Consider the following 26,286-nt stretch of genomic DNA (forward strand, 5'->3'; position numbering starts at 1 on the left):
AATTATTAAAAACAAAGAGAAAAATGAACGAAATAAAAGTTAGATCCAGTCTTGAGAGCTGAGTCTAGCTAGATCTAATCATCTAGATCTAGAATCTAGTGACTCTAGTCTATAATCTATACTATAGTGACTAGAAATAGGAACCTTATTAGTAACTCCTTACTTAGGCCTAGAGATAGATATATTTTACTAGAGTTAGTAGACTACTAGAGTAGTCTAACTCTTAGTCTTTATCTAAGTCTAAGTAGATCTAAAACTAAAATATTCTAAAAGTGTTATTTGTTATCCCTATTCAAAGTCTATTATTGATTATTGTAGTATTGAATTCCTATAAATTCCTATACTGTATACTAGACTATCTTACTAGAATCTTAGTGAATCTAGTAAGAGTCAGTAGATGATCATGATGTCTCACTATTAGATCTAGAATCTATATTAGTATTAGTAGAATATATAATATATTAAATTAATATTAGATCTATAATATAATTATAAATATTATATAATTATAATAATTAGAATTATTTTATTATTAGATCTAGAATCTAGATCTATTAGTTACTTATTAGTAGTATTAAATTAGTATTATATACTTAATACTAGACTCTATAACGTAACTATAGACTAGTTACACTATACTACTATACTTTACTATAGTCTATATATTGTTATTAGATCTATGATCTACAGCCGAAAGTTACAGGTAGCAAAAATAAATGGTGATGCTAGTAGATCTAGGACTTAGGACTAGATTCTAGATCTAGCCTACAGGATACTACAGCCCTACAGTCTACAGTTAAGGTAGAAAAATAAATCATAATAAATATATGGCAATGCTGCGATGCTAGTAGATCTATTTCAGAGTCTAACCAAAAGTATCTAAATTTTAAAATGTAACATGTTTTGGATGTTTCTTCATAGTTGAAGAAAATCTAGAATCTAGTTACTACTTTACTAGTCCTGCAAGAGTGGCAGCTGACAGGGTATGAACCCAGCTATTATTGAGAGGACAGAATGTCAGTCCAGCACACAGACTGCATGCCATCCATATAGATCTTGTCTATAGTATATTATATTTAGATTAGTAAGCAAAGTTCCTCTTTCAGACCTTGTGGTCTATAGGGCAGATGATGTAAAGATCATCTGATTCTGTGGCCAACGGTTAACGAGGGTGTCATGTGGCCAGCACAACGACCAACCGCATTTACTTTTCCCCAACTAATGTCAGGTACCCATTAGAGCTGGGTTAACTCAGAGGCACCCGAAGATCCCGAAATTAAAAATCCCAGTCTTCACCAGGATTCGAACCCCGAAACCCGGTTCAGTAGCCAAGCGCTTTACCACTCAGCCACCACACCTCTTATATTTGGACTAATTTGTCTTTATTATTGACAGGTGAAAGTTTATATGCCTGCTCTTGAACATGGATAGTGGGGATGCACAGAAAACCACACCCAACTTGTCTGATTACACAAGTCTAACAGAACCTTTAAAAACAATACCTGGTTTGCCTGATTATGGATGGCGTGTTCCTTTATCATACGAGTGCAATATTAAATGCAAACCTTTTTCCAAGCCACGCTTGAATCTCATTCCTCAATATGTTTCCCTTGGTGTCAGGTAATAAAATGATAGATATATACTAAAATCATAAACTCATTAATGTACTATTGATGTTGACCTATCAGAAACAAGGCTATATTTGTTTTTAATTATGCTGCTATAGCTAGTATATACAAATATTAGCTAGTATATATTATATACAAATATTATTCACAATTCCTATTACATTTAAGCATTTTGAATACAAAATGTTTTTTTTTATCTACAGGTACTTTGGATTTTGGCTAAAGAAGAAACGCCAAGGACGGAGGCCATTTATAGATCATCTGAATCAAACTAGACACATGCCAATTTATGGTAAGTAGGCTGTCTAAAGCTAACAAGAATCGTTAACTACGCAAAATCTCCCGAAAATGACCGCCAGTACGCAAATAAGAATTTAACCCATCACGTTACGCATTTTGTATCTTTTTTAAATCTCTCTAAACTAGCTTACGAGCGGTCACGGAGGTCACGCTAAGCCGTTCTTTAGGGCAAAAAATAGAAAATTTGGGGTGAACCATTTGTGCCCAGATCTATAGGTTGATTGGTTCTTATTAGCAATTAGATCTAGTCTACAAATGATGTAATGAAGAACGCGAGAGTGGTGGTAGTGGCGGGTTGGTACCATTCAGTCACCAACCTGACTTTTTTATTTTCATTTGAAATTAATTATTTTGGAGCTTTAAAAAAAGTCGAATGCAAAAAAAGAATTCCAGTATTAATTGTAACAAAATTATTGAAGCGCTATTGATTCGAAACATCATATTTTAGCTAGATCTAGATCTATATAGACCTCTAGATCTAAAAATCTAGATGGATCTAGATTTAGATCTACATAGATCTAGCTCTACTTATTATACAGTAGATCTAGAACTGTCTAAGCCAGATTCTCTTCTCTAGAAGTACATTCTACATCTAGATGAGATCTTGGTCTACATTTGTAGCTGATCCACGGGACCGGTAACACTCATTACTCACTTCAAAACTAAATTCTAGAGTCTAGATCTAGCTTATTGATCTTATTTTAGATTTAGGTTAAAGATCTAATCAATGTAAAATGTAGAAAGAAGTGCTATGACTAGGTCTAGATCTATATCTAGATTCTAGAATCTACTTGTCTTTTCTGGTCTTGTATCTCTGATCTCTAGATTCAAGTCCCCATCTCAATTATTATTACTATTTCTAGATCTAGATTCTATACTATTAGAAATTAATATAAATAAATGTAGTATTAGTTAGTGGTTAGGTAGAACTAGTCAAATCTAGTCTCTAGAAGGACTAGACTACTAGAGTCACTAAGCTCTGCAACTATTTACTATTAGATCTAGTCAATCTAGGTCTAGAATAGTCTAGATTCTAGCTAGATCTATATTTAGACAATTTAGAACTTTTAGTTTCTAAATTTACTAGTGACAGTTTAATATCACATATTTGAATTTAATTATCTATCTATCCATAGGCCTATATATTATTAATTATAATATATATATATATATTGTTACGAATCTCACTATCCAGGCTCTCTGCAAGCTGCACCATACACCACCAACTTAAGGAACTTGACAACTCAGGGCTCCAAAATAACGTAACACTTTAATGGTTGAATAAATAAGAGCCAATACTGTACAATTGGCAGCACGTACACTGTACAAATATCTCTCCGTATCAACCGTACCGCTGTATCAACTCTGGCACTGGCCTCTTCGTCTCGTTCCGGGCTTGCACTGGGTTCAACAGTTCAGGACTGACTTCACACACTAACTTCGTTGTGTCGGACTCGATCACAGACCAAGATCAAGACGCCAGTCGTCTCAACTGTACTTGACAGTATTCCGCACTGAACCGTCGTAATGCTCCGTACAGAACCACACCGCTGAACTGTGCTGTAGTCGACCGGACTGTCTTGACTGTGACACCTCCGCTCTTTATATAGGGTCCCTGCTGGCTTTCTCAAACCGGACAGAACGCCGCTCGACGTTTCTAGGTGGTCAGATGACTACAACTCTCGTGACGCTCCTGAGCTCTGTTCACGACGTCGATCCTTCCCGAACCATCATGTTGACACTCGTCTCGGCCGCCAGTCGTAACTTGTCACGGTTGACCGCTCGTCTAGTGCTGGCCTGGGGCAATTTGCGTCGGCTGACTACACTCACACCACTACCCCCATCTGTGCCACCACCAGGTTTATAACAATATATATATATATACACCCCCATTATTACATTTGACATAATAGTCGATCGCGCAAGTGTTACACATTCTAGTGCCAAATGCCAAAATACACATTTTGACCATCAGTGTTACACATTTTGACTTTTTTAGGTAGGCAGGTCTGTAATAAAAGGTTTTTTTTAATAGTAATCATAATGATAAGCTCATTCAATTACAATTTATTGCTTTGTTAACCCAATCAGTAACTTGGCTTAGAATGTATATTTTTGTTTTTAATTGTGCTTCTATAGCTAGTATATAAATAAGGATTATTCACAGGCTGTCCTATTGGAGGCATTGGCAGTGGTTCCATAGGTAGAGGTTACAGAGGTGAATTTTGTAGATTTCAAATGGTACCAGGAATCTACCATTATTCTACAGTTGATGCAGACCAAGTTAGTGTCTTGTTAACATCCCATTCGTCAAGATTAAAAACAATTGATAGGATTATATGGAAAAAAATCAATAGATAGCATTAATAATATTTTGATTACATTGTCAGTAAAAAATTCCTAGTGTTTCTATGAAGTTATAAGATCCTAGCTGGATAACTGGGGCTGAAATAAAAAAATTAACATTGGTTACAGATATTGAAAACTGCTTGGTTGGAAGGGGGAGAAAACCATTGGTGGAATAAGTCTCATTCCAGTTTAAATAACTTGAAATTTTTATTAAAAGAACAGTTAAAACTAAAGATTGGAATGATGGGCATAGATGTGTGGTTAAAGCTAATTTTATCTTGAGTGTACCTGCCAAAATAGGAGCAAATCTAAAAAACTGGAAAACATTTGTGTCAAAAATTTAAAAAAGAAATATAATTTTAGAGTTCCTCCCCCTTTCCAGTATCTGATTAACTCTTTCTCTCCTAACTGATGATACCTACATTGATTTGACCCCATTAAATTAAATTAATTTTTGATTTTATAAACTTTAATTTATGTTATATAAGATGTTCTAATTTTTATAGCATTTAAAAACTTTTGTTGTTGCAAAATGTCTTGGCAAAGTGTCAGAATGGTCCAAATTTTCCTGACTGTTCACGACTTTTGTGTGACAGCAAGACTTCTTACTTAACTTGAAGATGATCTTACGACTGCAGACATGAAGTAAAAAAGTAAAGTAGCCCTTTCAGATCTTGTGATCAATGTGGCTAATGGTTAACAAGGGTGTCATATGGCCAGCACAACAGCCAACCGTCTTTACTTTTTCCCAACAAATGTCTAGTACTCAATATAGTTGGATGGAATTAAGGGGCCCCAAATTTGGATTCAAAACAAAGTGTAAATATTATAATGGCAATGTCTTTGATTCTAAAGATAAAGGATGATTGCAGTGTTTGACATGAGAATGCATATTACTGCAAAATAAAACCTCAAAATTGTGCTATAATTATATATCTTTAAGTTTATTTTTCTTTTCTTTATATTCTTAAAACCTTCCCAGACGTCACTGTGGGAGCCTACATTGCTAAGAGAGTAGAGGTGCAAAAGAAATTGTTTTCATTTAGTGGGGGGCCACCGATAAGTTTGAGAAACACTGTTATAATTATTTTAAAATATGAGTTAACAGTTCTTTTAATCTTTGATAGCTTGATTGCACATAAAAAAAACACAACACAAACAAACACTGTCAGTCAAACTTTTCTGCAAATCATTCATTTATGTAAATGAAAACATCATCCCTCCTTCTCAACACAACCACTTCATTTTCTAATGATATTCTTTGTCTCAGTTTATAGTATGTATTCGAAAAAATTCAGAGACCAAATATATCAAAGTTCTCAGCTGTGCAGGAAGAAGGAAAAAGAATAGGCTGAAAGCTTGGGACTGGTCTTTCCCTCCAGAAAATGGAGTATATCATGCTTTGTATCCCCGTGCCTGGAGCATTTTCAACATTCCAGAATTGATGGTGACTTTAAAATGTCGCCAGGTGTCTCCAGTCATCCCTCATGATTATGTGGTAATTTTTTTTTTTTGTGAAGTTCCATTGGAGAATAGAATAAGTAGATTGAAATAAAGGAAAACATTTAGAACTTAACTTTCTTCTGAAAGTTTTGAGGAAGATATGCTTAGAAAAATTGATAATTTTACTTAAGTAAATCAGATTCTGTAAATTATTTTTTGATTTTAGGATGAAATATTTGGTCACTACATTTATTTGACATCTAAAAAACAGACTTCCTGAAATGTACAAAGAAATTTAAATGAAAATCTGATTTTTAAACAGGATCATAATTTGACATATTCTAATCATCATTCTTTTTACTGCATTAATGTATTTACATGTGACTGGGATGTTTATCTTTCTCTTCATATAAGGAGACAACTTTACCAACTGCTGCTTTTATATGGGAAATTGAAAATAACAGCAGTGAAGATTTAGATGTCAGCATCACGTTTACATTTAAGAATGGCCAAGGAACCAAAGAAGATAGGGATGGTGGTGTGTGGTCGGAAGGATTTAGATGTGATTGTGATGGAGACAATGAAGCCAAAGGAGTTCTCATACATCAGCACTTTAACGGATTGAAGTGTTCTTATGGGATAGCAGCTAAAGCAACTGTAAGATATGAAATAGTTAAACAAGTATTTAATGGAATTTTTTAAACCATGTTTTTTTTTATGTTGATTATAGGGTTTAATAAAAAATAAGTTTTATTAAAAGCATGTTTATTTGTTTATTTTGAGCTTATCAGGAAAAAGTATCTGTCAGTGTCAAGAACAGATTTAATCCTCAACAAGATGGTTCTGATCTATGGATACCATTGAAAAATAATGGTCATTTAGATTATGACTTTATTACAGGTACTAATTAATTTGATTTATATTTGTGACTACTTCTTAAGATATTAGTTTATTCATTTCTATGCCCTGAGTGTCTTGTGTGGAACTTGTTTCCTCATCTAGTGTTTCCTTTAGGTGGTGGAGGACCACATTTCAGATATTGTAAAAAAAAACAACAAAAGTAAAGTTTTCCTTTCAGACCTTCTGATCTATAGGGCAGATGATGTAAAGGTCATCTGATTCTGTGGCATACGGTTAACGAGGGTGTCATGTGGCCAGCACAATGACCAACCACCTTTACTTTTCCCCAACTAATGTCAGGTACCCATTAGAGCTGGGTGGACTCAGAGGCGCCCAAAGATCCAGAAATAAAAAATCCCAGTCTTCACCAGGATTCGAACCCGGCAACCCCGGTTTGAAAGTCAAGCGCTTTACCACTCAGCCACCGTGCCTCCTTCAGATATTGTACATACATGGAAATTAAAATAACCACTACAGACTAAAGTCAACTTTTGCTGCCTTGCAGGAACTTAAGGAGTTAACAAAAGTTAATCCCTTTATTAGTACATGGACATAGCCAGAATCAGAATCACAAATTTATATTCCGAATCAAACCTAATCATACTGTAAGTAAAACTCTGATCCTACTTTTGAACAGCTCCTACGCCTCCGACTAGCAAAGGAGAGGAACTTGCAAGTGCAGTGTGTGCCAACCTACAAGTAATGAAGAATTCTAGAAGTCACTGTGAGTTCTCACTATGCTGGGACATGCCAAAAGTTCAATTTGCATCCAAAGAAAATGTGTATACCAAGTAATCTAACCAGTAACTTTTCATTAATAAGTTTTATGGTTGTTTAATATCTATACACTTTTTCATAAAGTTATTTTGAATTACAATAAAGCTATTATATGGTTTAAATGTTTCACAGCAATTATATGGTTTGAATGTGTCACTGCTATTAAATAATTTGAATGTTTCAATGTTATTTTACGGTTTGAAAGATTTAAACACTTTAATAGTGGGAACTAATTCAAACTATTTAATAACGGTGAAACATTAAAACAAATAATAGTGATGACATATTGAAACCATTTAATAGAACTGAAAAATTCAAACCAAATAATAGCTGTAAAGATTTTAAACTTAATAATAGTCCTGAAAAATTCTATTTAATAGCAGTTAAACATTCAAGCCATATAATAGAGTGAGACAATCAAATCATATAACCATATAACAGCAGTGAAAAATTAAAACCATGTAGGGGTGAACTATTGAAATGATATAATAGCAGTGAAACATTCAAACCATATGATAGCGGTGAAACAATCTCAGACCTGCCTACCGTTACGCAAAGTTACGCAAAATCTCCCAAAAATGACAGTCAGTACGCAAATACGCATTTAACCCGTCGCGTTACGCATTTCATATCCTTTTTTTTTCCCCTCTTTTGACTAGCTTATGAGCGGTGACGGAGGTCACGCTAAGCCGTACTGTTGGGGGGGGGGGGGGGGTAACAGAAAAGGTGGGGGAACACATTGTGTCCAGATCTATCCGTTGATTGGTTTTTAAAAGCAATTAGATTTAGTCTAGAAATGAAGAACGCGAGAGTGAGGGAGTGGCGGGTTGGTACCGATCAGTTAGCTGATACACCAACGTGACTTTTTTTTTGTAAGTTCATTAGTAGAAATTAATTATGTTGAATCCCTGATTCCCGTATTCATTTGTATAGAAAACAAATATCGAAGTGCTATCGATTCAAAACACATTGAGTGACATTGTAGATATCTAGTCTAGATCTAGATCTGGATTCTAGATCTAGATAACTTGTTATACAGGAATAGATCTAGCTAGAGTCATTATGACATGATTCTCTACATTACTCTACAATCTAGATCCAATTTAGTTATAGTATGATTTAGAATTTAGATTAACTAGATCTAGATCGATAACATCTACTACCATCTACTAATAATCTAGTCTAGATCTAGACTACATTCTTAGTCTTAGTATAGAATAGATCAAGGATGAAGGTAGGCCTACGAAAGTTTGGAGTAGACCTACGTTTGTAGCGGATCCACGGCATTGGTAACACTCTTGAGCCCAGATCTAGAGTAGATTATATTCATTATATAGACATAAATCCAGATCTAGTCTAGATATCATCTCTATTGTCGTATTGATCTAGATTTAGTTTGTAGATCTAATCATGACATCTGGATCTAATATTATATATATATATATATATATATATATATATATATATATATATATATATATATATCGTAACGAATCTCACTATCCAGGCTCTCTGCAAACTGCACCATACACCACCAACGTAAAGAACTTGACAACTCAGGGCTCCAGAGTAACGTAACACTTTAATAGTTGAATAAATAACAGCCAATACTGTACAATTGGCAACACGTACACTGTACAAATATCTCTCCGATAACACTGTACCGCCGTATCAACTCTTGCACTGGCCTCTCCGTCTCGTTCCGGGCTTGCACTGGGTTCAACAGTTCAGGACTGACTTCACACACTGGGCTCGTTGTGTTGGACTCGATCACAGACCATTATCAAGACGCCAGTCGTCTCAACTGTACTTTACAGTACTCCGCACTGAACCGTCGTAATGCTTTGTACAGAACCACACTGTTGAATTGTGCTGTAGTCGACCGTGTTCTGAACCCCTGCTGTGAACCGTATTGACTGGACACCTCCGTTCTTTATATAGGATTCCTACTGGCCTTCTAGAACCGGACGGAACATCGCTCGACGTTTCTAGCTTCGTTCCGATGACTACATCCCTTGGGACGCTCCTGAGCTTTGTTCACGACGGCGATCCTACTCAACCTTCATGTTGACACTCGACTTGGCTGACCGTTGTAACTCGTCACGGTTGACCGCTCGTCTATCGCTGGCCTGGGGGGATTTGCGTCAGCTGACTACACACACACCACTACCCCCATCTGTGCCACCACCAGGTTTATAACAATATATATATATATATATGACAAAATAGTGGATCGCGTAAGTGTTACGCATTCTGGTGCCAAAATACGCATTTTGACCATCAGTGTTACGCATTTGGACTTTTTTTGGTAGGCAGGTCTGCAATCTATTTAATAACTGTGAAACATTCAAACTATTTAATAGTGGTGAAACATTCAAACTATTTAATTGTTTCATAGTAATATATACATTTTTTTAAATACAAAATTGCGAGAGCAGTTTATAAACAAACACAGGTTGCTAAGGTCATCTCTGCTGTTATGCAAAACTGTTGAAGAGGCTGTAGGCTGACTAAATTTTGCTATTGTAATGGACTAATATCAGTGATGCATAATAATAATTACTAGTCGACCGGCGGCATGGCATACGCCGCTATTTTGCAGGGCCGGACTTAGGCCACTGCAACCTATGCGACAGCAGTGGGCCCCGCACTTTCATAGGACCAGCGCTAATTGTAGGTGTATAAATTATTAAATTAAATCATTTTATAACTTATAACAGATTTCCTGCGGCCTCCTGTCAATTTACCAGGAGCTCCTGGAAATCTCCTGAAATTGCAAAATATACGAAAAAGTCCTGGAAATCTCCGGAAATTATTAAAATCTTTAGAAAACTCATACAAATCTCCTGAAATATATAGACAAAAATTGTCATTTTGGGGTGTCATTCAATATGGAAAACGACAATCCTACGCGTGATTAAAAAAAAACGGCATTATCCCGTAATTTTGGAATCTGGTAAAAGAAGCTTCTCGCACCTCAAACTAATGAAGAATTACTTGAGGTCAACAATTCTCATAGATAGATTGAAACATTTGGTAATTCTTGCTATTGAACGTGATCTATGTAGGAAATATTTTTTTATTTTTATGATATACTGTATGACTTCGTTACACGCAAGGCTTGTAAAGTAATTCTGTACGTATAAATAAAATGCAAAGGTGAATGTATTTTCTAATATTAACTCTTAATTTTCACTACCCAAACTGGGCTCCGCGAATTCCGTTTCGCATAGGGCCCCACAATGGTTAAGTCCGGCCCTGCTATTTAGTGACAGGTGAATACAGAGTAGATTACTTGTTCTCCCCCCCCCCCCCCTCCTCTTTTTTTGCCGCTAAATTTATGTGAGGTAGAAATGAAAAAAATGTGTGTGATCTTTCTTGGTCACAAGGTCCAGCCTTGCTATTTTGTCACAGGTGAATACTACTTGTTCTCCCCCCCCCCCCCCCTCTCTTTTTTTTTTGTTAGGTAACTCTAGTCCGTCCGGCTTGCAGAAATAAAAGAGTGATCTTTCCTTTATTTCTTGCGTGTCCAAACTCTTGAGCCATGAAGAGAATTATATATATAGATTATTGTTTGTTTAAATCCCTTTTCATATATAATATATAACAATATTGGTGGAGAGAAAACTGTTTTGCAATGACAGCCTAACAGAATTATACTCAATTGTGAAATTGATTTCAACTGTGTAATAATAAATAGCAGTATAAATTAATTAATTAGGTAAAGGGTCCATGCAATTGAGCTTTATTTATGTTCCAGCATTACCAACATTAGTATTATGTTATGACTTAAGAAAATTAGATGCAAAATTTAGTGATTATGGTCTATTCATTATAGTCCTCTTGAAATGCTTGCAGTTATTTTTAAATGACATCAGTGTTGACATTTGGATAAAAACAAATAAAAATGCACTACATTATAACTCAATATAAACTTCAGATATCTTTTTTACATTACATCTCTTAAGCTAAAATTTGATATTAAAATGATCTCTTTATATCATTAATTATATACATTCTTGTTAAAGAGTTTCAATGTTTTCTTACAATTAATTATTAAACAATACTTTCAAAGATCATTGTATAATTTCAACAGGAGATATTGTCAGAAATTTTCCAACCAAGGATCCGCTGCAGAAATTTGTAGCTATGCCTTGAAAAACTATCCAAAGTGGGAAGCTAAGATTGAAAAGTGGCAGAAGCCTATATTGGAGAGCAAGTAAGCTACATTATTTGTAAATTATTTTTATTTAATATGTAACCCACACAGTATGTGACCTAGTCGTTTTATATAATGTGTGTCATTTTTCATCACAGTTTGAAATAAACTTTTTTTTAGCTATGTTTTGTTAATTGTTGCTTAAAAAAAGGTTTTCATTAAAAGGGTTATTATTAAAGTGTATTGTTTTGTTTTTTTACTGTCATACTGGATAAAAACCAGGACAATGTAGATGTAGTGGGATGGGACTTTGTTGTCCATAGATTTTGTTGACTCACTCAAATAAAGTATTAGAAACTCAGGAGATGAAATAATAAGTTGAATACCTCAATTAGATGAACTCCATGTCAATTCATAACATGACTATAGTATAGAATTTAGTTCACTTAAAAGAAAATGGGAATAAAATAGCTATTTTCTAGTTATGGTTCATTTTGTAAATATCTTAATAATAATACATTTTTAATTTATTTCTATCTAAACAAATTAAAAACTTTGAAGGACATAAGTATCTTTTATGTTTAATCCTATTATGTTGGAGTTTGTCAGACCCTCCTTCAGTACTGCTTCCAAATCAATATTGCTGACTTCTGTATGGTTTTGTGGGTTATGAATATAAACATTTTTTTCTTTCTAACTGTGCTTTTTGCTTTGTGTCTAGTTTATTGCCTACCTGGTACAAGTCTGCCATCTTCAATGAACTGTATTTCATTAGTGATGGAGGGACAGTATGGTTTGATGTTACAGATTCACAACATGAGACTGTGAACAAATATGGCAGGTTCGCTTACTTAGAAGGTAATTCAGTTATTGTCTTGATGACATATTGAAGTCTCAAAATAAAATGTATTTAATATGAATTGTCTGTTATTCATTTTTGTTACCTCTGTTGCATGAATGTATAGAGTTGTTATCTCTTTTATTTATTTCAATGTTCAAGATGTTTGTCTATTTTTACTTTATATAGTTATATCTGATAGGTCACAATGTTTTGTCTCTTTTCACTAGGTCAAGAATACCGTATGTTTAATACTTATGATGTCCATCATTACTCATCATTTGCATTGCTGATGCTTTGGCCCAAACTGCAGCTTTCCTTGCAATATGATTTTGGTAAGTAAACATTAATTTTAATGTTTAAAACTTTTAAAAATTAGTGTTGAAAAACAATAACATGTTTCTTAGCATTTGAAAGAGAAGATGATTTTATGAAGGAAACACTTTCTAGACACCAAACTACATATCCTTTAGTTTAAAGGATGAGCCCATTTGATCCCATGAATAGCAGAAACATTGGATAAAATAGCAAGTAAAAAGTAAGCAACTCCTTTTTACTGGCATCTAAACACCTGAGATGAACTCCTATTGGTGACAAGGCAGGGAGACCTAGGTCTCCCATAGTGCCCTGGTAAGGAACTCTACTGTGCGGTGTAGTGCCTCATAGCTTCCATACAGATCTAGTTGACCATTGGTTACGTCACTCTTGCTAAACATGCACCACCATTTCTTCTGACTCCCTGCAGTGTCGGCAATGGGCATCATAATTGGGCCAGAACCGGGTGCATCTAAACACCAGATAGTACAAATACTAAAAGTTCATGAAAAACAGATGTGTCACACAATAACAATGGTTGTGGATATCAAATTCAGAATGATTTAGAAAGTAGGCTCAAACAGAGATGTGTGAGAAAACTTGCTGCTTCCTTTATGCATGATTTAAAAATATCAACAACTATAAACCCAATAACTAAAATTGTAATAGAAGGCTGTTGTTACAGTAGCCTGCTAATGTGATACCAATTGATTGAAACATACTGGCAGTTTTCTCATCCTATCTAATTCCGGATCATATCTTGTTCTGAACAAGAGGACAAAAATAAGGGTCTCTTTTTTTTTAGTCAAAACCATATGTGAAATGCTTTTTCTTCTGAGAATTTTTTAAAAGAACATGCCAATACTGCAGTGTATTAGTCTTTAATATACAGAATTACTATTAAGTATGTATGTTATACCTGTACAAAATTCATTAGTAATTGTAAAATGTACTAAGATGCCTTAATACAGCGGTTCTCAACCTTTTAAGCTCGGCGACCCCTTTTTACTATCCCCCACTCTGCCGCGACCCCCCCCCCCCCCACACACACATACAGCAATAGAAAAGTAGACAATAACAATCCATATGTTCGATGTTCTTAAGCGACCCCTGGCAAATGGTCAATCGACCCCCAAGAGGGTCACGACCCACAGGTTGAGAACCCCTGCCTTAATACATTGTGTGTTTAAGATGTTAACATGTATTTGACTCTACCAGGAGACACAATAACAGCTGAAGACAGCCAGGTTGTGACGTTCCTAATGTCTGGAGAGCGTGGAATAAGGAAAGTGGCTAACTGTGTACCTCATGATATTGGGGATCCTGGTAATAAAAATATTTAAAAATCTCCATGTTACTAAATATCTTTAGTCAGTACACGGTTTTGCTTTTTTTAAAACTGCAATACAATAATCATGTTTTAATTATTATTATTATAGTTATTATATTTAACATTTTTTTTATTATCACAGAGGATGAACCTTGGAAAAGGGTTAATGCCTATAACATCCATCCCACCCATGACTGGAAAGATCTGAATCTGAAGTTTGTGCTTCAAGTTTACAGAGACTATAGTTCATTGGAGGATAAAAAATATCTAGAAACCATGTATCCAAAGTGTAAAGTGAGTGCATGTGCAGGGATTTGTCCCTCCTAATGAATAGAATTAATGATAAATAAAATGTGAGAAACACTTGAGAGTAAGTTTAACTGATGTCTAAACATTTTCAGGTTCTAATGGAAACTTCTAGAAAGTGGGACGTAGATGGTGATGGTATCATTGACAACAGTGGCTATGCTGATCAAACTTTTGATGCTTGGAAAATGAAAGGTGCTAGGTGAGTTGTAATTTATTCATAAAGAACTTCAGATTTGTTTATATATACTATGATGACTCCATTTTTAGTTGTTGTTTTTTTTTACCTTTCATATAATAAATTTAAACTTGTATTACTGTATGTACTTTAAATATGCAATATGTTCTATAATCGACTATCGGCGGACAATGGATACGCTTGCCCTGGGTGTGGCAAAATATGTAAGTCACAGCATTCCTCATTAATCTTCGGACTCGAAGACAAGCCTTATTATTATTTATAAAGATATAATGCTATAGATTTAATTGTGGAATATACAACTTTTAGAAAAGTCTATTGAGAGCAAAATGTAAAATTATGCAATACAAGAATTTATTTTATATATGATTCAGTTGAAATTTACTTTGTAACAAAGTTTTATTATAAAACAGTGCATATTGTGGTGGACTTTGGTTAGCAGCCTTGAGAATGATGGTTTCCATGGCTGAGGAACTGGATAAACAAGAAGATAAAGCTGACTATCAAGCTTTGCTTAGCAGAGGAGCTGAATCTTTTCATAAAAAGCTTTGGAATGGTAAAGTTAATTGGTTGGTTTTGTTGTTAAACATGGACTCTTTTTTTTTTTTTTTAGTTCTTAGTAACATTAAATATAATGCTTCTGCAGAGAAGTTTATATCAGTGTTACTTAGCTTAGTATGGAGATACTCTACAGACTTGTTGGAAAGTAAGGAAAGAAAATTTAAGTAATGGTGGACAATGCTCATTAAAAAAGCTTGTATAGTAGCCAAAGGAAAAGGATCTTGGCAAAATACTACTTTGGGGTCAATGAGACAAAACATGAGTAAATCTAACATGTAACAAATGTATGCAAAATAAAATTTTCCAGCATGAGAAATGATTCTTGAATATTCACCTATACCTTTTTTTCAGTTGAACCATTGCGGCACCACACATGACCTGTTGACCGTCCTTCTCCATTCCTATATGTCTGTTGCCTTGAATAGAATCTCATTCAATGACAGGCCCATCCATTCTTTTATGCTGTCTTACCATTGCTTTCTCTGTCTACCTCTTCTTTTTTTTTCCTGGTACTGTTCGCTGAGAAAGATCTTTGCTAACCCTGAGGACCTTGTGATATGGCTACAAAGTTTTAGCTTGTTTTTTTGACAGTCATCATGGGACCCAATTGCCATTTTAATCCTGTTTCTAATCTCTTGGTTTGTTATTTGTTTATGGTACCTGGATCTTTCTTGAAAAATATATTTTCCTTAACAGGTTCCTACTACAATTTTGACTGCAGCAGTAGCATTTATCATGACAGCATCATGGCAGACCAGCTTGCCGGTTACTGGTTTCTTAAAGCATCAAATTTACCTGATGAAAAGGTTTCCTTTTTTTAAAAAATTTCAGCATATTTTTTGATCAACTATGTACTTAGCAAGTTGTTGAATATTTTAAAAAGATTATTATAAAACATAGATGAAACTTTACCAGACATTAGGCCCTAGACTTAATTGTCCCACAACATCCTGCAAAAGCCCTATATCAGTTACGTAAGACCTGTTCTAGAATATGGAGCCCAAACCAACCTAAGAAAAATAGACAAGTTCAAAATATTGGTCTAAGCATAATGACGGGAGCAATAAAAACAACACTCATAAGAGCTATGGAGGAAACCGCTGCCCTGGTCTCACTGGATGAAAGAAGAGAAATAAAATTCCTTTCCAATTCACTAAACTAGAAACCTTAGAGAGGCACCGATTCAAAACAAATCCACAAAACTGTCACTAAAAAACGTCTCAAAAGGACCAATTTCATACAGGAATCTCTAAACCTAAAAAAGAAACACCAACTTGAAAAAATAACTCTGGAATCCACGATACATTATGATGAATCTCCACCCTGGGACAAAAGCTCCTACTATAAGAGGCCATAGAGTGGAACCCCCAGGGAACAAGACGGAGAGGAAGACCAAAAAGAACATGGCGACGCAGTGTACTTGAAGAAGCAGAGAAGACCGGGAAGAGCTGGGACACCATCAAAAAGCTAGCAAGAGACCGTGGAGAGTGGCGTGTTTATGTCGAGGTCCTATGTTCCATGAGGAACTCAAAGGAATGATGATGATGATGATGATAAGAGGCCATATTGAAAATATAACCAAAAAATCTGACTACATTCCAACAGAGCTCAAGGAAATAGTGAACTGATTTCTACTAACGCATTATTAGTGGATCAGTTTACACGGATGGCTCATCCCATAAAGCCACCACAAATGGAGGAACTGGAATGCTCATCGAATGGCCAGATGGAGAAACACAGAAAAATCCATTGCAACTGGAGAGCTCTCTGACAGCCACAGAGCAGAAAGGGAAGCACTAGCATTAGCTGCTACCATGCTAGCTGTTATGAACATAATGATAACAGAATTGAAAACCATGTCCGCTTAGTATGGCTTTAATACACTGAAAGACTACACAACACACATTCTTAGGGAGAAGTTACAAGCACATGTAAACATAAGAACGACAACCGATACAGCATATAATTTTCATAACACTAGCTAATCATCCAAGTACCCCACATAGTCAGTGTCACGGATGAATGTGTGTATCTATGTATAATCTATTTTTACATTCTGCGCGAATGACCAGAAGTGTGTTTTGTTGTCAGAGGTTGATCAGAGAGAGACCAGCGTGTGTGATATGCAGTAAAGTTGATTAAAGTTTATCTGTTTGATCTAGTGGTTTCATTGTTTTATTTCGTTAACTAGAACCGAACCAGGGACACCTAGACGTATCGAGACCTAAGGTAGATTCTATAGAGTTATATAATAGGAAAGCTGTGACAGTCAGATTATCTTTCTAACCGATGCGAAAACAACCCTCCAAAAACTCAGATTCCTCTTATATAAAAAGTCTCAGGACAGCACTTACAAAGCTCAACAACAACAGCAAAAAAACTGTTATTCAATGGATACCAGCTCATATACAACTAGAAGGAAATGAGAAGGCTGACGCACTCCCTAAGAGTGGGAGAACAAACTCACATTTAAACTCTGCACTCTATCCAGAAGAAATGAAAAAAATAAAGCAAATGAGAAATGGACAAGCTCTCATCCAAATCACAAGAAAGATGATGCTTATTATAAGCTATCTCGACAAGATCGTCTAATCTTTCGACTCAGGACTGGACACAACAGAATGCGACTACATATGTAGCGGAAGCTCAAAATTGGAACCAGTGAAATCTGCCCATGTGGAGTGTCACCAGAGATGACGACCATGTCCTCCAAAACTGCTCTCTTTAACAAGAGGCCTGTACAAGACACTGGCCCCAAAACACCCCAATAGAAAGAAAACTATATGGAGAGCTCCCTGATTTGGAAACCACTGCGAAGTTCATCTCATCTATTGGTCTAGTCATCTGAACGCTCCAACATAAAAATGAGAAAGAAGAAGAAGAAATTGTCCCCTGGACTCCTGAGGAAAGAAAAAAATGTGCATTAAAGGGAAATAAATGGTTCAAACTTGGAGACTTAGCTTTCAATGATTTTGTAAAGCCTTCAGGGCCAGCATTAATGATGGTCAAGACACTTCACCTGGAGGCGCTGTGGCTGAGTGATAAAGCGCTTGGCTCCTGAACAGGGGGTCTCGGGTTCAAATCCTGGTGAAGATTGGGATTTTTTATTTTGGGATCTTTAGGGCACCCAGCTCTAATGGATACCTGACATGAGTTGGGGAAATTAAATGAGGCTGTTCCTTGTGCTGGCCACATGACACCCTTTTAACCATGGGCCACAAAAACAGATAACTTAACATTGCTTGGTCTGAAAGGGGAACTTTATACTTTTTTAAGGCACTTCATTTTCCCAACTAAGAACAGGACACATACCACTATTAAATTACCATCTGAACAAAATAAACTCCACACAACTCCCCCTTTGCAGACACTGCGCCCACCCCTTTGAAACCGTAAACCATATCCTCTTTGAATGCCCCTCCCTAATCCACCTTAGTGACCCTACTTCCACTATAGCCCAACATAACCAACACCCTGTACGGCAGTGCTGAACAACTGAAGAAAACAGCACACTTTTTTTCCTTGGCACAGTCTGCAAAAGAGCTCACAGCTCAGCAGCAATAAAGCTAGCTAGAAGAAGAAGAAGGCACTTCATCTAGGTGGTCTAGCAGCAGATTTGGAAATGACCTAAAAATGGTACAAATGTCTGGTAGAGTTAAATGTTTGTTTTCTTGAAAGTATAGTAAATAAGCTCTTGAATGAAGTAGGTCTAATATCTATGCTTTTAATAAAATAAAAAATGTTTATGTTTTAAGCATTGACTATTTGACATCAATCTTATCAGATATTTCCATCAGAGAATGTGAAGACAACACTTTTAACCATTTTTGACAAGAATGTCATGGGCTTTCAAAAAGGTTACATGGGTGCTATCAACAGCACTCGTCCCAATGGGAAAATGGATCCAAGTTCACCTCAGACAGAGGAATTTTGGGTTGGGATTACTTATGCATTGGCTGCAACTATGATCCAAGAGGTAAACTTAATTTGTTTGAGAAAATAAAAAATTATTTGTTTAGCAGTCACTTTCAGATGGGCAAGACGAGGGGACAGTTGGAGAGACTCACCCAGAACCAAAATGACTGAGACTCACCCAGAACCAAAATGACTGAGACTCACCCAGAACCAAAATGACTGAGACTCACCCAGAACCAAAATGACTGAGACTCACCCAGAACCAAAATGACTGAGACTCACCCAGAACCAAAATGACTGAGACTCACCCAGAACCAAAATGACTGAGACTCACCCAGAACCAAAATGACTGAGACTCACCCAGAACCAAAATGCCTGAGACTCACCCAGAACCAAAATGACTGAGACTCACCCAGAACCAAAATGACTGAGACTCACCCAGAACCAAAATGACTGAGACTCACCCAGAACCAAAATGACTGAGACTCATCCAGAACCAAAATGCCTGAGACTCACCCAGAACCAAGATGCCTGAGACTCACCCAGAACCAAGATGCCTGGAGGAAGCTGGTTGGTGGCCTATGCTCCTGAAGGGACCACAGGCAGAGATGAGATGAGTCACTTTCACTAAGGTTGCTTTGAAGGTTGGTGTCAGTGTATATTGTTACAAATGAACAGTGATAGGTAGAGGTCAACGTATGACCCCGGCGAGATGACACAGCAACTAGTGTTCCCTGGAATCTACATGTGCAAACAAAGACAGGATGTGACGTTTCCTCACGTGTTATTTCAGAGGATACTAGCCGTGTTTGTGCAACTTTGGACAAGCGATTAGGGACTCTATATAAGCCAGAGAGTTAATGTGAAAGTCAGTCGTATGGAGTCGTGAGTGAGCTGTTACAGTCGAGACAGACTATGTAAGACGTGTGCGGCTCTGTGGAAGAGAAATGTGTACGACTCGATGCAAGTTAACTAGGGTAGAGTTAACTGGAGTGGACTACTGTCGCTAAAGTCTATACAGCGAACTACAGTGGACTTGAGCCGTTACAGTCGATACAGTCGATGTAAGACGTGTGCGGCTCTGATTCGGTAGACTTGAGTGCGACTTGGTTCAGCTTTAGGAGACCTGGAGCGACACTGGGAAGTGTGTCGTTGGTCTGTTCTGTGGAATACGGCTCGATGCAAGTTGACAAGAGATGAATTGCAACGAAGTGAAGAGATGAATTGCAACGAAGTATAGCTAACTGTAAACTGACAGATATTGTACAGTCTTCTACGCTACATGTTACATTAACGAATTGTTAGAGTTAATAGTCATTAAAGTTATATGAAACTGAAAGTTTAGTCGTCAAGTTCTTTGCTGTGTTTTTATTTGTGTGCCAACTAATACATCTAGCCAGAAGATTCAGAAATACGTAACAATTGGTGTCAGAAGTGGGATCTTTCTGGCTAGAATGTGTTCCATCAAACTTCTTAATGAACTTGACATGAAAGAACTTAGACAAGAGCTTCGAGAAAGAGGTCTACGGCTTAACGGAAATAAGGAAACGCTAACAGCACGTCTCAGACAAGCCCTGTTGGAGGAAGATGAGAACCCGGACACCTGCCAATTTGAAATCAAACCTAATATGACGGAGCTCCTGAGAACTTTGCAATACAAAATGAACTCGGTGAAAGAAAGCATTAAGAAGATAGAATCAGAAATCAACACCAGATTTTCTTCATTTAACCATTTGACCAAAGCCATGAATGAAAATGAACAAATAGCTACCACGCCCAACAAGACAGAAGAACAAATAAAAGATCAAACGAGAATCATGATGAACCAGCTACTGAACACTCAGCAGTATCAGATTGAGTCGACAGATGAAAGAACTACACCATTGATGAACAGCGAACAATTGTCCAACCAAGGATGTGGCGATACAGACAATTACGATAGGGATGCTGGTGATGGTTGTGCTATCTGTGACTGTGATAGCAAACCAAACGAATGTGGCCCACAAGAAATGAAAAGAGACGGTAGCTGTTACTATTTCTAAGAAAAGCAGAATGAGACCGCTGAAGAAACAATAGAAGAGACCTATAGTTTGACCGAAGCTTTAGCTACAGATAAACTTGATATGAGTACCTCAACTAACCAGACAGATCAAGACAACGTTGGGTCTGCGTCCAAGCCTGTTGCTGTGGGCCTTAAAGACTTCTGTCTATCTGCCAGTGTCTACGAGAGGAACTCGAAACTTGATTACTGCAACAATGCGTTTGACCAGAACTGTACGTACGAAGCTTTGCAAGAAGACTGTGAATGCCAAGAAACACACAAAGAAGCTCTAGACTTGACAGAAGCTTGTCCAGCTGTCAAGATCAGCACGAGAAGCCCTGGTGATAGTCAAGGAATGACAATAGAAACTGATGCTGAAGTTGATGGACCTTTGCACGTTGAATGTTATCAACCTGCCCCACAGTCGAGTCCTCCAGACTCGGATGAAGGTGATGACGTGTTTGACAACTTGCCTTCAAGTGGACTTGCAGCTCATTCGCAAAGCACCCATCGAAGAATAATGCTGAAGCAACTTGTTAGATCAACAGTCTTGATGACTACAGCTATGAAATACAATGCCTTCTTATGTGCTAAGTCGCTGCCATCAGCATTGATCGACAGGAAAGCAAGACAACGACAACGACATCAACGCAACCAAAGAAATATCAAATTGAGGAGGCGGAGAAAGCGACATATGCAGAGTGCAACGTGGATGGCTCCAACAAGATCAAGATACAAACCCACCCCTTCTCCCACTGATAGACCCCCACCTGCATTTATGAAACTCCATAGCCCATGTTGTTAGAAAACAAGCCCACCACTTCTCCCACTGATAGACCCCCACCTGCACTGATGAAACTCCACAGCCCATGTTTTTAGAAAGATTCTGTCCGGAACCATCAGACCAAAGAAGAAAGCCTTACGAATCAGTTGAAAGTGTGAAGCCACTAATGAATAATCTAAGAACATTCCTCATGAGAATAGGTTGATGAAGTATAACAGAGGTTTTAGAAGAACGATAATCAAGCCAGAAGCAAGAAGGACAGAACAAGTGTAAGATGCCAGAACTGTGAAGTGAGTAACCATCTGAGATAGAACTGTACAAATAAAACTGTACGAGAAGATCAACCCAACAGGCATCGTACAAACCCAAGTCAGTTGCTGTTGTTTAAAAGAAGAGCATGTGAATATTGCTGTACTGTGATGAACCTAGTTATCTCTGAAGAAGCTCTGTAAAAAGATGCTTGAAAATGTAAAACTCAGCCAGTGAAGCACGAACTCGTTAGAATGCTGATGAATTTTCTCGACAAGAGTGCCCAATGTCGTCATCTGAAGGTCGATGTTTCCATACAAAGATTGATGAAAACATTTGTGAGGAACTGCTGAAAAATGAGGATTTGGCTCCCATTCTTCTATGGAAAGAAGATGAACAACTGCCAGATTGAAAGAACATCTCTGAGAAGGGGGCAACCACCAAAGCTTCCTAATTGATCGTCGATCGATTTCATCAGTATCGTGATGAAGTAGAATCTGTTCGGGACGAACAGATCTAAGAAGGGGGCAGTGTTACAAATGAACAGTGATAGGTAGAGGTCAACGTATGACCCCGGCGAGATGACACAGCAACTAGTGTTCCCTGGAATCTACATGTGCAAACAAAGACAGGATGTGACGTTTCCTCACGTGTTATTTCAGAGGATACTAGCCGTGTTTGTGCAACTTTGGACAAGCGATTAGGGACTCTATATAAGCCAGAGAGTTAATGTGAAAGTCAGTCGTATGGAGTCGTGAGTGAGCTGTTACAGTCGAGACAGACTATGTAAGACGTGTGCGGCTCTGTGGAAGAGAAATGTGTACGACTCGATGCAAGTTAACTAGGGTAGAGTTAACTGGAGTGGACTACTGTCGCTAAAGTCTATACAGCGAACTACAGTGGACTTGAGCCGTTACAGTCGATACAGTCGATGTAAGACGTGTGCGGCTCTGATTCGGTAGACTTGAGTGCGACTTGGTTCAGCTTTAGGAGACCTGGAGCGACACTGGGAAGTGTGTCGTTGGTCTGTTCTGTGGAATACGGCTCGATGCAAGTTGACAAGAGATGAATTGCAACGAAGTGAAGAGATGAATTGCAACGAAGTATAGCTAACTGTAAACTGACAGATATTGTACAGTCTTCTACGCTACATGTTACATTAACGAATTGTTAGAGTTAATAGTCATTAAAGTTATATGAAACTGAAAGTTTAGTCGTCAAGTTCTTTGCTGTGTTTTTATTTGTGTGCCAACTAATACATCTAGCCAGAAGATTCAGAAATACGTAACAATATAATGACATCTGAAGCAGGCCCAAAACACAACTATATTCTTTATTATGAATATGAATGGGACTAAAGAGATGAATAAATCTTGTGAATGATATTATGATATTTGTAGGGGAGTATGTGAGAAAGAAGTCTGGTGCTGAGTGCTGATTGAATGTGTTAGAGGATACTAGTGAAAGTTATATATGTATTTATAAAGTATATAATTCTGTAATAATTATTACTGATTGACTGCTTTTTGATCCATATTCCTGATTTGCCAGGAGTTTCTTGATTTTTGTTCAGAATAATGACATTCTGTAATATAAAATGTCTTGTCAAATCATTATGAGCTTGAGAGATGAAAGTAGTTTCTATTCAGAGCAACATCTACAAACTAAAGATGAAACAACTAAACTTATTGCTCATTATATAGAGTGACAGCTTTTTGTTCAGAATATTTATTTGGATCTTTTTTTTTTTTTTTTTCAGCTAATGTAATTTGATGAAAATTTCAGGAACTATTTCCTATAGTTAAAGAGGAAACTATCTGTGTTTTTAATGATTGAATACTTCTTGAAGAGTTAATTCGAAATTGTATTTTTTTTTTCATGTTTATTATTATGCTACCCTAGAGGTGATTATGAGTCATCTATTTCTCTGTTTGCCCATGTTAAGTTGTTGTTTTTTTATCCACACAATGAATGTAGATGAATGTATTTGCTATCCATCTAAGCTTATTTGCTTTCCATCTAACCTGATAGATTTACAGATGCTTCAAACAAAAGTATAAGAGATTATAAACATTTTATGACATGTACTTGTAATTTCAGATGATAACCTCTAGAAATATGATTAAGATATGATATTGTATATCAAAGTTGTTTTGTGTTATTGTTGCAGGGTTTGATTGAAGAAGGGTTTCACACTGCCTCCGGAGCTTACCATATATGTTGGAACGTCCTAGGGTTACATTTCCAGACTCCAGAGGCATACACCATCAACCAGGGCTACCGTTCTCTTGCATATATGAGGCCTCTTGCCATTTGGGCTATCCAGTGGGCATTAGAAAAGTTCCACCCCAATATGCTGGCCGCCGTCAAGGTGGAGACTGATGACACATTTCAGAGTTCCATGTGTGAGACACTCGTGAGCTCAATGTATGATAGCAGAATTGAGAATGAGGAGACCTTTCCCAGCTTCTGGAGTGAAAGTAAGATGGATGTGGAGAAAGACAAGGAGTTGACAGAACAGAAAATATGGCAGTAAAATGTGCTGTAATTAGTGTTTGGTTCACTGAATGCAAGAATTCTATTTTTACAAAGTAATTATTTTTCTGTTGTAATTAGCTTGCCTAGGTCTCAACAGCATTGGCTTTTGTTTCTTAGTTTATACCTCTGAAATTGTATTTCAACACGTTTCAATTTTGAAATTGTATTAACATAAACAAAAAACATGCACATCTAAAGACTTAAATTGAATCATTTTAGTTGAATAATAATATATAAACGCATTCTTTATTATTAATTTTAATTTACGATTTTCTATTATTAATTTTTTTACAATCAAATTTTTTATTTTATCTTGGTATTTTATACAATTTATTAAGAAGTATTTGTGGAATCAGCTTATTCTGTTATTTAATCAAATATTTTCATGAGATATTTGTGCTTACGTATATTCCAATTAGTACTATGACTGCATTTAAATATTTCACTCCTAAGACTCAGAGTTCATAACGTAGCATAATTCTTTAATAGCTTGAATTTTTGAGCCATAATGATAATAAATGGCATCTTAGATATGCCTTTTTCTTGTAGATCTGTTAGATGATTGTTATAATAAATTTACATTAGTTAGCACAAACATCCAAACTGAGAAACACTATTGTCTTTGTTGCAGTAGCAACATAACTATATATATATATTTATGACTAGTCATAGAAGAAGCTGTATAAATGTCTATGCCAGCATTCTCAACCTTGAATATTGTAATTTAGAGACTGGTTAGCATTTACTTTAAACAAATCTCAAACATCTATAAGGTTATTGAAGAAAATTTAAGTAGATATAAGACTGTACTAAATTCAAGGTCTGGCTGTGTCTTACAAAAGAAAGAAATATAATTACTGACATAATAATTTCTTAAAAAGCCACAAGCTATACGTTCGTCAAGTTTGAAATAAAAAATCCACTTATGGGGGAAAGGAAAATAAAACACCATAAATTATTAATAAATAGATGCTATAAATTGAGTATAAGACATCTTTATTACAATTGATCGTATGATTTTAGTATAAAACTACAAATATTTACATAAAAGATTACATTTACTTTGTATGTGTGTTTGTCATTACTGGTTTTCTTTCCAAGCCTATATTCTGTGCTGTCTTTATTGTGAAGTATTATTAATGAATGTGATATCAACTTTTGCTGCCATCTGGTAAACATTTTGCTCAAATATGCAGGATGTAAAGTTTTTATTTGTTGATTCTTTTTGGCACTATTTATAATTATATACAGCACTAGATGTCTTTCTAATTTGTTTTTCATTGCTTCAAAATGTTCCTTTATAAATTTATATTGCATTTTTAAAAAATACTTTATTCTCCCATCCAGTGAAATATTATAGTTTAAAATTTCAGGTTAGTTTTATTTTAGAAATGTTTGTATAAAATTTTATTAAATAAACTTGTCAGGTTATAAAAAATCTTGACTTCTATTTTTATGTTATTTTTATTTCTAAATGATTTGTTATCAATTTAACTTTGTGATTTTATTTTTAATCAAGGTAGATATTCTTAAACAAATTTCTCAATAAGTGACATCACTTTTACTTAAAACTTAGCTTTTTTTAAAATTAAGATATTATATGAAACAAGTGATTCCTATCACAAATTAATCACTTTTGCAATATATTATTACT

The 26,286-nt window shown here is 36.1% G+C and overlaps 1 protein-coding gene across 4 annotated transcripts; it reads left to right on the top strand.

Annotated features, from left to right (window-relative positions):
* Window positions 1–21: 21 nt before the first annotated feature.
* On the top strand, window positions 22–26,076 carry LOC106066526 (non-lysosomal glucosylceramidase-like). 4 transcript variants are annotated; one of them, XM_056005534.1, is made up of 19 exons: window positions 28–151; window positions 676–801; window positions 1,396–1,620; window positions 1,832–1,920; window positions 4,096–4,211; window positions 5,548–5,775; window positions 6,135–6,377; window positions 6,512–6,620; window positions 7,258–7,411; window positions 11,494–11,616; window positions 12,278–12,414; window positions 12,625–12,729; window positions 13,928–14,035; window positions 14,182–14,333; window positions 14,441–14,547; window positions 14,958–15,100; window positions 15,802–15,911; window positions 18,890–19,081; window positions 24,265–26,076. In XM_056005534.1, exons 3-19 carry the CDS (start codon window positions 1,424–1,426, stop codon window positions 24,628–24,630), a joined length of 2,679 nt encoding a protein of 892 aa, XP_055861509.1. In that variant the 5' UTR covers window positions 28–151; window positions 676–801; window positions 1,396–1,423; the 3' UTR covers window positions 24,631–26,076. The 4 variants fall into 4 exon arrangements, with proteins under 4 accessions (XP_055861520.1, XP_055861509.1, XP_055861528.1 ...); XM_056005539.1 differs by having other exon boundaries at window positions 97–194; window positions 704–801; XM_056005545.1 differs by lacking the exon at window positions 676–801 and having other exon boundaries at window positions 22–126.
* Window positions 26,077–26,286: the final 210 nt, after the last annotated feature.

The sequence above is a fragment of the Biomphalaria glabrata genome, chromosome 1 (genome assembly GCF_947242115.1).
Source record: "Biomphalaria glabrata chromosome 1, xgBioGlab47.1, whole genome shotgun sequence".
Classification (NCBI taxonomy): domain Eukaryota; kingdom Metazoa; phylum Mollusca; class Gastropoda; family Planorbidae; genus Biomphalaria; species Biomphalaria glabrata.